General features: G+C 28.4%; 1 protein-coding gene across 3 annotated transcripts in view; it reads left to right on the forward strand.

Moving 5' to 3' along the window:
• flfl (serine/threonine-protein phosphatase 4 regulatory subunit 3 flfl) overlaps positions 1 to 13,033 on the forward strand; it is a 136,460-nt gene that overhangs the window by 98,080 nt on the left and 25,347 nt on the right. For all 3 annotated transcript variants that reach the window (XM_067265975.1, XM_067265969.1, XM_067265980.1), the window contains one exon: positions 321 to 392. In XM_067265975.1, the coding sequence (XP_067122076.1) occupies positions 321 to 392 (72 nt within the window). The remainder of the gene's footprint in view (positions 1 to 320; positions 393 to 13,033) is intronic.

The following is a 13,033-nucleotide window of genomic DNA, read 5'->3' on the forward strand; positions in this document are numbered from 1 at the left end:
TACCTTATTTATTATTATTCCAGAATTAAATTTTTTTTGTTGTTTTAAAAACACTGTTCTGTATTTTAATGGAAAAATGTAGAACAGTATTTTATATATCATTTAATTAAATATTTCCAAATGTAATTGTAAATTTATTTTTACATTTTTATATAAACCAATTTTCATTTAAAATTCCAATTAAACTTCTTCATTGACCCCAAAAAAACCTCTAGAACATTACATATATAGCATACAAAGAGACAAATACACAATGACTTATATTTTTATAATATATATATGTATTAATTTAAATTAATATTCTCTGGACAATAATCATCAAGCCGGAAATTGCATTTGGAAACTTTACCGATCCGTGGTCTCACCCCATTCAACTAGGTCATCTTCTCAAGGTGAGAATCTTTCAGTTAGCTATTTTTAGACTTTTCTTTTTGCTAGTTTAACCTTTATTGTACTAATTTTTTATGAAAAACGAGGGCATGGTAGGGCTAAAATTTTGTAAAAGTTTATTTTTTCTATTCCAATATTATATATATTTATACTGTATATATATATTTTTTTAAATGAAACTATGATAATTTAATAAATGCTCTTAAAGTATAATAGTTTTAATGAAATGTAAAATAACAATATTTATTATAGCATAAATATTGTTATATTAACTTTATATTTTAAACAGCAATTTAAATACCTTCTAAAACCGATAACCGGTGCGAACTATTTTTCGAAATGGCGAACGTTTTCACTGCCCCTCCTGGGCTCTTCCTCAGGCCAATTCTGGATTTGATAATCGAACAGCATAAATAAATGGAACGTGTTCCATAATTTAAACGATTGAAAACGTTCGCCATTTCGAAAATATAGTTTCGCACCGGTTATCGGTTTTAGAAGGTATTTAAATTTTTTTGTTTATACAACCCGGTGTGGGAGAAGTGTTAACAGCAATTTCTTTATATTTTCATTGATGAGTTTCAAATTTTTATAATAATGTTCTATTTTGAATCATACTGTGTTTTTATTTCTGTATCTTAACAAGAAATTTCAATGAATTCAAACATACTTTAGTACTTTATAATTTCTTGTTAAAGCAAGAAGTTATTAAAAATGAAGGGAGAATAAATAAGCATTTGAAAAGAATATATAAAATTATAGTTTTTACTAAAATTTTAGAAATTGAAGAAATATTATATTAATGTCTTTTAATGCTAGATTACATAGTTATCTTAAATAAGTTGTTTGAATTATATTGAATGAATAATATCACACAGTTTATTGTGTAAGGATTAATAAATTTAAAGCAATGAATTATGTTAGCTCCTATCTAAAATTTTAACTTGAGTTTTGTTTTATAATAATATATAAAAGAAAATAAAATAGAAAGAATATATATTGAAATACAGTGTGACCCCGATTTACGAGTGTAATTTCTTTCTGTAAAGCTCTTTTAACCAAGTTTATTGTCAAAATTTGCATCTCAGTTTAGCATAATACAGTTATCTGTATTCCTGAAATAATAAAATTTGTTTTCTTTTTACTTATTATGAATTAAGTTAGTAAAGAAGTATAAAATTAAATTAAAGAAAGAAAGGAATAAAGCCAAAAATGCAGATATTTTTATTTCTTTATACTAGAAATTTGGCTTTGTGCTAAGCTTCATATAAGCAGTGTGTTTTATTTGGTTATATTTATTGTAAAGTGTATGAATGATTATTAAAATAAAATTATCTTATAATTAATGAAATTGTAATTGCTGATAGAAAGATCTATAATGTAAGATAAATCACACTAACTTGCACAGCTATGTTTGGATGAATAGTACTACCCTTAGTGAATGAAAAAAAGAAAACATCAACTCACATTTGAGGTATGTACTTTCAAAAAATGTATTTTCTCTGGTCTGAAACAAAATAGTTCATTTGCAACTAACGTCCAGTTGTCATTCCAATTTTTATCCCTTCTTTCTGTTTTATAGTTAGTTTAAAATCATTTTTGTCTTATAGTTTGCTATATTCTTGTAAATCAAATACTCATAGATAGGTGTCACACTATAATGGAATAATGAATGTCTTTGCAATTGTAACACCAGTTTATATTTAGGTAATATAATTTTGTATTTTTGTAGGATATTATTAACCTATAGTTAATTAGTAATTTCTGCAGTTATATTATTTTATGCTGTTTTTGCATTATATGAATTTTTATTTTAGTTAAAAAAAACATATTGGTTATAATTTTGTTACAAATAAAATGTAAAAAATGTTATAAGAAGGATTTCGTAAAAAAGAATTCATTTTATGTTGAACTACATAATAATAATTTATGCCGTAACAGATGATTTATGAATAAATGTCTTGTATAAACTTTAAAAACAGTTCACAAAAAAAGAATTCTTATTCATTTAATGAAAATATTTTATTAAATAGTTTCATTAAATGTATCTTTTGAAAAACAAGTCATTTTAATTATTATATTCAACAAATATGAAAATTCTTAGTCTCATATACAATCTAAAGCATTTATTTTAGAATATATTATTAGAATTTACATCCTCAGACATCACTTTTACCCATAAGAATTAGTTTAGATTTAGAATTTATTTTTATATTATTGAATATATTATATTGATTATATCTATTCCTTCATATAATTTAAACATTGAAATTTAAGTAAATTGGCTGTTTTATTGACTTTGATTCTAAGCAATTTGCTGTTTTCCTTAATTTTAATTTTAAATCTTGGCTGCATTTATATTTACAATTTAAGATACATGTATAAATTTGTTTAATTAAAATGGTTAATTTTGTACTTTTAAATGCCTTTTTTAAAAGTTATAAAGATTTCTGTAAGCAGTTTTAAATTTTTTTTTTATATATTTGTGATAACGTTTTCTACAAATATGAACTATTTAAAACTTTATCTGTTAAAGTTGACAGTATGAATATGATAGGCATTTGAAATTATTTGCATTTTTCTGTATATCTGGAATTGTGAAGGAATGAATATTCAATACACAACTGTATTCATTTCTCATAAAACAATAAAAATATGAAATAAAGTTGTGTTGACTGCTTTTTAATAATAATTATATATTCAAAAAAATATCAAAATAACAAAGCCAAGAGTTTAGTTAGGTTCACTTTCATCAAATAAAAATGTTAATTCTATATATCTTTTTGTATCTTCTGGCAAAAAGCCTTGTTTTATTCTTTTTATAACTTGATTTGTTACATTTGGTATTTATTCTATATTTTGAAATATAGCTTATCTTTAAAAAGTTTTCAGAATTCAGTTTTACTGTGGACGATATGTTTTTAAATGTTTAGGGAATGTTTCCTCTAACTAACTCCCTTTAACTGTTAATTTTTTGCTAGATGTGGAAGCTTGTTTATATTAAGCTATTTCAAATTATGAGTTGCTTGAATACATTTCCAAAAGCATTTTCCTTTAAAGTGGTGTTATGATAGCTTGAATGAACTTGCTGGCATTCTTGATTGTCCTCTAGAAACGTGTTTTATCTGAGAAAAAGAGTAAAACTCACATGGTGCTTAGTTGAGAGTGTTTTTTCAGCAGTGCCACATTGTACTTGGAAAGATCCTGCTTTACTGAGAAAAAAATGTGTGTTGGAACATTGTTGTAAAGAAGAAATTACACTTTAATAATAAAAATTCTGATAAGTTTTAGTTGCGGTAGCATGTAATACTTAAAAGAAAAAATAAAGATAGTATATATAAGAAATAACAATAATAAACATCTCAAAAGCCCAATCATTATATTTTATAATAAATCAAATGATTGCTGTATTAAATCAGGCTACTTTTACTGCTATTATTAATAATTAAATACTGTGTAATTTGATACTAGATGTAGGCATTATGTGCCGTCTCTGATTAAATTTAATAATTATAATTAAATTAATATTTATTATATTTTAATTCTATTCTTCTAGAATATCCTAAATTATTTAATAAATATTAATTCAAATGTTTGTTTGTTTTATTAAGTTATGGCAACACAACACTTGGGTGATCTGCCTAAAAGGGATGCCTTCCGGGAGGTTTTATTTAATGTTAACTGACCCCTATTCAGGTATTACAGACATGGAGAAAACCCAGAAAACTCCACATGGGCAGCCTGTCCTGGCAAGGTGCAAACCTGTGACCAAATTCCCAGTGTTTAGGGAACGGAACTGCTTGGCTACTGGTGGGCCCAATTTAAATGTAATTATTAGATTTAATAAGAAATGGCACCTAACACCTTACTGAATTTTTCTAATCTGGTAATAGACTATTAAATAACTCCACTAAAATCTTTAAACTGTACCAGCAAAAATAATTTAATTTAAATACATAACAACAAATGTTTTCTATCCCCTGAGGATCTGCGTCAGGTTGTTATAATTAGAATGCTAAATGTTGGAATTTGAATTTAAATATTTTCAAATGGTAGGAATCTTAAACATTAGAACAAGTATGTCAAAATTCACATTTAAGTGTTAAATTTAAAATAAAAATTAATGGATTTTTTATAAATGTTGTCTGGATTGTGGAAAAAGCACTGCCATGCATGCAAAATACTTGCCTCCTCCTTAAAATTGATATGTTCCCATAAATATGTCTCACTAACCTTGTGTAGCTTTGCAGGTAATACTTAGAATGTATCACTAACATTTTCAACCCATTTTCAGGGTCTTCTTCAGGTGTTATATAAATTTTTCTGGTTCGATTCCAGTTTTTAAATGTTCCAGGCTCCAATGCATCTATCTTTGAATTTATTTTTCAAAATTTAAATCTCCGAAAGATGTATGCCTGTGCCGACTGTTGCGTTGCATCATAAATAGCCTGCCATGCTCTCGATAGTTGTTTTTCTTCTTTAAAATTGATTGACAGGCCTTTGCTAGTCCACTTCAAAAATTTCCAGAGCTTCTAAAATTTTGATTTTATCGGTGCAAAGGGTGGATCTAATGAGACTGACTTGCTGTAGTTTAGCTTCTATGTCAGTGTCAGAAGCATGCCTAACACCTTTCTCTAGTACCAAATTATGCAGTATTTGATCATTAATAATAGTGATAAAAGTAGCTTGATTTAATCTGGCAATTGTTTGGCTTAATATGAAATATCAATAATGTAATAAAAAATTTCTAGTCATCTTTTAACATGATAAGAAATGAAAAGTAATAGTTCCAGATTAATAAACGAGTAATATACTGGATGTATATCGAATATACAAGCACAGAGAAGAAATTCTGTTATATATCAAAAGAATATATATATAGGAATGCTAAAATAAGAATAGATGGTCAAAGAATAGTGTTAAAGGGCAAAATTTCATATTTATTGATAGATAATGGATGATACTTAAGAAACAAATAGATGAATGGAATATATTAAGATATTACATAACAAAAGGGATGTTTGTTGGAATAGAAGTTTATACACAGAAATATCAAAATAATGTTATAAGTAATAAAAAGGCTGAGCAACTTCTAAGTTAAGAAGATTATTATTTAACAAACGTACTACACCTTTTAAGTATCCAGTAGGAAGTTTTATTAGATTAAAAATGTTTTCGGCCGCATTAATCAGCTTTCATCGGTTAACGAATATCAAAAACGAACAAAATTCGAAATTACAAAAAAACGGCGTTCGAAATTTACAAAAAACCGCGCTTGCGCATTGACGAGTTTAAGCCCCGTTTTCCGTATTGAAACGTGTATCAAAAACGAACAAAATTTGAAATTACAAAACGGCGTTTGAAATTTATAAAAAACCGCACTTGCGCATTGACGGGTTTAAGCCCCGTTTTCCGTATTAAAACGTGATGCTAGTCGACAAGAGATTTCCAGGCCGATGATAGGTCGTTCGCATCCCGGTGGTTGATGCAAATTGTAGATAAGTGCGCCTTATGTATTTCCATTTTTTCCAAGTATTTGATAGCCTATTATTATTATTTAAGAAAACACCAAGAGACTTGATTGAACAAATTAGGAATACAGATGGTATATTAGAATTTTATATATTTTAATAACACTTCCTGTATAATAATTTTACAATTTATTTTCAAAACTATTTTATAATTAAAAATTTTTAAGAAAATTTGATGGATTGATTGAGATCATTCTTGAAAACATACTTCTGAAGATAATTTAAGTTGAGTGAAAATATATTTTCTATTAATCACATATCTATAAGCTTGTTTATATTAAGCCAAACCAACTTATAGATGTTTGATAAAGTTGAATAAATTTGTTAACTGTTTACTAAGCTCTATTATCAATTGACTTAATATTGAAGGATTTGTTTTGAAAATCAAAACTTAAATAATTGTTTGTAGTTTTACTCTCTTTGTGAACATTTATAATTTATTTCCTTACAAAGCAGTTTTTAAAATTCATTAATGCTTAGTTTCAGTTTGTTAGTTGTTTTTATAACATACAGTCGACTTCGCATAAGTCGACACCCAGATAACTCCACCGTAGGTTAATTAGTCAGTTTTCTGTGGTCGCAGTCGACTTACCTAGGCAATAATGTTATTAACGTTAAAAAACTCAGTATACTCGACATTGTTTAACTCGTCACCACTGGATAAATCAACATCATTTTTCTGTTTCACACTTTTTAGAATTCTGATAAGTTGACTCTCCCCTGAAAAATGAGTTCACACCATACAATAAGCTGTGTGGTGTGAACTCATTTTTCAGGGGGGAGTCGACTTATCAGAATTCTAAAAAGTGTGAAACAGAAAAAGTATGTTGGTTTATCCAGTGGTAACGAGTTAAACGATGTCGAGTAAACCAAGTTTTTTAAGGTTAATAACATTAATGGCTATGTTAGTTGGCCAGGACCACGAAAAACTGACTACGTAACCAACGAGTGTCGAGTTATCCGGGTGTCGACTTATGCGGAGTCGGCTGTAATTGGTAATGTCAACCTGCCTAGAAGATTTGAATTCAAACCTCATTCTTTGCATTCTTTTGTAAATTAATTTAAGTGATGTACTTATTGAAATTACTTTTAGATGACAGCTTTGACTTTTTACTCCAAGAAAAATTCTTCCAAGTTTTAATTTAGTCATCATCTAGTGATAAATTGAGCTACATATCTTGCATATTAAATTCATAAAAATTTGTAAATGAATGAATGAATAAAATTTCAAGAATACTTAAAATATGATTTTCAATAAAAATATTTATGGATGATGATGCTGTTGATGATAGTTGAATTTGTTTATTATGTAACCAGTGTTTTATATTAATACATTAATAAGAAAAAAAGGATTTAAAGCAAATTACAATATAAGTTATATTTTGTGTAAATTTGTTTAACTTTGAGTCAGTTTTTTTTTTTTAATAAATTTAATTTATTACTATGAATATAACTTTATAGATTACACTTTAAAACTGCAAATGAATGCAAAGTTAAAAATAAAATCCTTTTATTTTAATTAATAATTACTGAAATATTGCTATTATAAATAATATACAAATTCTAATTTATTCAAAATTAATATTTAATTAAATTGTAAAAAGTATCCTTAAAATATTTAATGCACACGATTTCATAATTTATATGTTAAGATGTTTTCTGCAATTAATAAAATTTTTAGTTTGGCAATGCCCTTGGTTTTTCATAAAATTATGTACTATAAATGTTAATTTCTTTAAGAAGTTTTAATTAGTTTACTCCAAATTTAGTTATTCCTGTATTCATGATTTTCATTAACTCAAAAATTTTTGATACAAAAACACTTTGTTTTAAGTAAAATTTTAATTTATAAAATTAGAAGTTACACAAATTAAAATTATTAATGTCTTGATGTTTTTGGCAAATATTATATTTTTTTAACACTAAATCTGGTTTATCATCATTAAACTTTGGATAGAAATAGCATCTGGTCATTGCTACATAATAAAGTTTATAGGATATATTGCAGACATGGGCAAATGCGGCTCCGAGAGCCGCATGCAGCTCTTTTTGAGTTACATGTGGCTCTTGCTGAAAGTGTTAATTTCTGCTTTTTATTATTATTTTTACAATTTTATTTCCACAATTTTGTGAAAATATGTAATTATATATAAGTAATATTTAGTAATTTATTTCCAACTTGGTGCAATAAATTAAATTGACATTTCAAATTTATTCTTTTAAAATAAGTTCTCAACCTGGATGGGGGACACCCTATCCTTCCCTGCCTTACCCACACTATCTGCCACGACAGTACAGAACTGCGACTCCATGCATTTGCAAAACTACATTTTGGCTCCCACTGAACTCTTGCTTGCCCACCTCTGATATATTATTTAAAAGGTGGTTTTTAACTTAAAAACTACTTTTAAGATTAACTAACATTTTAGATTCTGTGGATGGGACAAAACACTGTCGAAAGTACTTAATGAATTAAACATTCTTGACTTCTAGTAAAAGATGTTAGTTTTTAATTCTTGATGTCTAATTACTCTTATTGGTTTATTACACTGAACAGTTAAATAAAGTGAATAATGACATTAGATGCTTGTCTTTTTTATAACTTAATACAGCAACAGATTTATACAAAAAATTTATAATGTATTAATAGCTCAGAAAAATTTGTTTGTTTAAGTCATTTATAAAATTAATATTGATATATATATAACCCTTAAATTTAAGGTTCGTTCAAACAAAACATACACTGGACTATATAATACATGTGTCTCTAGTCACCATTGCAGGATTACAGTATAATGACAAGGTTGTGTTTCCTACTGTAGGAAATCATTGCTTTTGGACACTTGTTTAAATGTGCCACAAAATTGTATATACCAGGCATGTCAAACATGCGGCCTGCCAACACATGGGTTGCGGCCCGCCGAGACTTTTTAAAAATTTTTAACTATCAGGCTTTGACACTTGAAGTTGGAAAGTTTGAACTTTTTTGAACTGTACGATTCCCGCCCTTTTTGTGTTTGTTCGTTCCGTATTTCATCCAACCAATTCAAATTGGTTGACGCTACGAAAGATGGTTGGATAACGGCTGCAGCTTTGAATCTACGACAAATCTATGTACGTATAATATACAATACATTGAGTCTAATAAATACATAATATAATCATTCTAAAAACCGTATTTTATTAATTTTTTGAACATTGAAAACATGCGGCCCCCGACTTATACAAAATAGATCATGTGGCTCGCAATATCATATGAGTTTGACATGCCTGGTATATACCCTCCACATAGAAACAGGAGGACTGCTTAATGATCCACTCAGTTATTGCTGCTTGGACTTTGCTGTCAGGCTGGAATTTATTATTTTTTAAAGGTTCAAAGACAAGTTGTAAGTTGGATATTGCAGAACTTCTTATCTGAAGTGATTTAGTGGTTTTAACTGTGACCAGTGATGTGTGGCCTTGTGTTATTGTGCAAAAGCACAATGTCATGGCTTAACATGCCTAAGAATTTTTTATGGCAATTCAGACTTTCTGAAGGGTATCTGAGTACCTTTATAGGTACTGTACATTTAGGATTGCACTTTGCAGCTGCCTTTCAATGAGCAATAGACACTTCTGATCAAAAAAGATCAATATGGCCTTGCCAGCACTTTGGCAGAATGAGCTTTCTTTCTCATTGGTGATGATGGTGTTTCCACTGCATGTTCATAAGTTTTGTCACAGGTTTGAAAAGTAGCACCATATTTCATCACTAGTGATAATTTGTGGCAAAAATTTATTTCCACAATTTGGTAATATGCCACAATGTTACACCTATGCAATGTTGCTTCTGTTCTGCTCTCAAATGCTTAGGAACCCATTGGACCACATCTTTTAGCAGTTCATGTTGAATGATTACATTGACTGAGCTGATACTGAATGACTTTCATGTGCCAGTTGAAATGATTATCCTCTGGTTTGCCTTCACTATATGGTCTATTGTGTCAATGCCTTCCTGTGTAATGGCAAGCTGATTCTATCATGGTCATGGTTCATCTGTTATAGATCTCCATCCTTTGTGAAACTTCTCACTACTGCATGCCAAACTTTAAATGTCTTGTGTGTGCTGAAGAATATTCACAGGTTAGATATCATACTTCAATAAAAACTGTATGTGACTGCATTTTGAGTTTGCTTGGATGAATCCATGATGATAAGAGCATCAACAAAATGGCTGCCAAACACTATATATGAGATAATGCCTTTTCACTGGCGCATGTGGCTTAATAACCATTAAATGCTGAAGTGCCACTATTGGAGAAAATAAGTTACCGTATTTAGTCACTTATAAGACAATCTCGCATATAGGACGACGTGTGACTTTAAAGATCAAAATAAAGAAAATTAGATTCATTAATACAATTTAATTATATTTCATTTAATCAGAAATAAAATGTCAATTGCATGTAAATGCATACATTGTCCCGCAAAAATTACTGGCATTTTAAACTTTAAGGAAAAATCTTTTAAAATTGACAACATAATTTGTTTATGTAAAGTTGGACAATCGGAAACCTTTTTTTGCCAATTCTTAACAGTCGAATCCACTCTCCGTCGATTACATTTATGAGTTTCTCCAAATTCTGATTTCTGAATAATCATCTGTTTTCACATGGGAATGGATTAAAACTTATATCGTGCTCTCACGTGTGATTTTAGAATTCAATTGAAAAGCATTGCTATTGCTATTCATCTTTACTCCTGACGATACACAAGAACTATTGAAACGATGCAGATAAAATACTTTTGTTTTTAAGCACCAGAGGGTGAGCATCCGGTAAAAAATGCGAACACATCGTTATTTAACAAATTATTACAAAAACGTAGACTCCTTTGCTTGCTCGTATAGGACAACCTAGGTTTTTGAAGCAATAAAAAATGAATAAAAACCTCATCTTATATGTGAGTAAATATGGTATCTTGCTTTCGTGGATGCTCTTGTCGCAGTCTGTTTAATTTGAACAATCTTACAATTCTGTGTTCTGTTTTATTGTCCATAACTAAAGTATAGGGTTGTTTATATAGTAACTTGTTATTATACACAAAAAAAACTCAAAATTGTTAAAAATAAAAATTTTGAGAAATTTATAATTGAAGTTGAATTTATTAAAGCAGTATATTATAATAGAAGTTGTAAATCGTCAAGTTTGGGTGTTAAAAGTGGATTTAGAGAAAAGAATATTTTTAAAATTTATTTTTAATACCAAAAAAACAGTATGGTAATACCACATTTAACATTAACCTTAGTATTTATTAGCATAGCACTATTTTTGTAGTGGTATTGCTTCTGGAATACTATTTTTCTCAAATTTACATTTAAAAAAGTGAATCTATAGTTCATGAATAAACACAGATCCACTCAATATTTTCTTCAGTTAATCCAAGCTCCATTATGACCAGCTGTACCCTTATTTTTCTCTTTCACATCTTAATTGGGACAACAGTAATTAAACAGAGAAGTACTCTAAGCACATTTTCTTACTTCTGAGAATTGCTTTGTGAGAAAAATTCTAGAACAAGCATTTGGCATTAGATATCTGTTTTAAGAATCATTCAAACACAAAAATAACATATAATCAAATTTCTTATTGCAGATGTAAATAGTTATACATGATGCTACATGTTACTGTGTTTACAACAAAATATTTACCATGAAAACTTTTAGCAGTGTGGAAATAAACTACTTTTTAATTAATGCAAATGCTTTTAATCATTTTAAATGACCTTCCTCAGACAACCAAAATTCATATGTGAAGACAGAATAGAACACATAAATTAATAAAACAAAATACTACATTCAAAATAAAATTTAAAAAAAAAACCAAAAAACATAGAAATAATTTAAAAACAGATACATATAAATTAAATTTTAAACTTCAGAGTTTTATGTTTGCCCATTTCTAGGCATTAGAAATTGAAAAAAGTTTTTAGAGTTGATACAAGATGTTTTTCAAGATGTGCCTATAGATTTGTTTAGATTCTTCCAGTCTGGCATATCTGCTCAGTGTGATGTTTTAAATGCCTGATCCCATCCCAAAAGATTTGTGTATCATTTGCACTGGTAAATCTAGATGGAAGGATACATAAATCTACTTTGCATATGTTGTATTTGTGTTCATGTATACTTACCTGGAGGAACTGGAGAGGGCAACTTATATATGACAAATCTGTAAGGAAGAAAATATCGTAGACCGGTAGCCAGTAAATTCCAGATCTAGAATATGGGTTTTGGCTAAAGTGACCAGACATCTAGAATTAGGTGGGACTGTCTCAATTTTTAAACAGTTTGAAATATGTCTTGCTTTTGTACTGTTTTGTAATTATATTAAAAAATAGCCAGTATTTATTGCATGAGTTATATGTGACTTATATTTTACTTAGAAATCCAATTTATAGAAACAATAGTCCAGTTAGAAATTAGTGATTTATTGACCAGTATGACCCTGTCGTTTGTCAGAAAACAGTAAATGTGTGCCATGCGGTTATGCAGATCAGTTATAAAGGGAGTTGATGGTTTTTGCTGATTATGAGTTAAAAACAGGTTAATCTCTAAATGATTTCAATTTTTACAAGAATGACAAAATTATATGACTGTTGATTTTTTATTAGTATTTTGGCAACTGCTTAATTGTAAGTCAGAAATAGTATATTTATTCAATTCTTTGCACTTTTGGGCTTAAATTGTTTTCACTATTATTGTGGGTTGTTTTATAAGCAAGACCATATGAATAAGTAAAATGTTCATTGGTTGTTTGTAACACTTGTCATTGATGATGTCAGAAAGCTAGAAATGCGATGATCATTGATCAAAATCGATCGTGGAATTTCTCCAATGCCATACAGGAGCATGCAGACTAACAAAAATAAATAAACAAAGCTTACTGGAATTGTTTCTATCCGATAAAATAACAACCTTTTTTTTACGTTCCAGCAATATTTTAATTGCGTAAAAACGTTTTCAACTGCTTTAAGCAGCCATCTTCAGTTAACTAATAAAAAAGAACATAGAATTATAAAATTATGAAAATAAGCACGTAGAGTTCTAAATTTACGAAAAATTAAACGAAATT

The sequence above is a fragment of the Centruroides vittatus genome, unplaced genomic scaffold (genome assembly GCF_030686945.1).
Source record: "Centruroides vittatus isolate TY-2023 unplaced genomic scaffold, ASM3068694v2 contig_1051, whole genome shotgun sequence".
In the NCBI taxonomy this organism is placed as follows: domain Eukaryota; kingdom Metazoa; phylum Arthropoda; class Arachnida; order Scorpiones; family Buthidae; genus Centruroides; species Centruroides vittatus.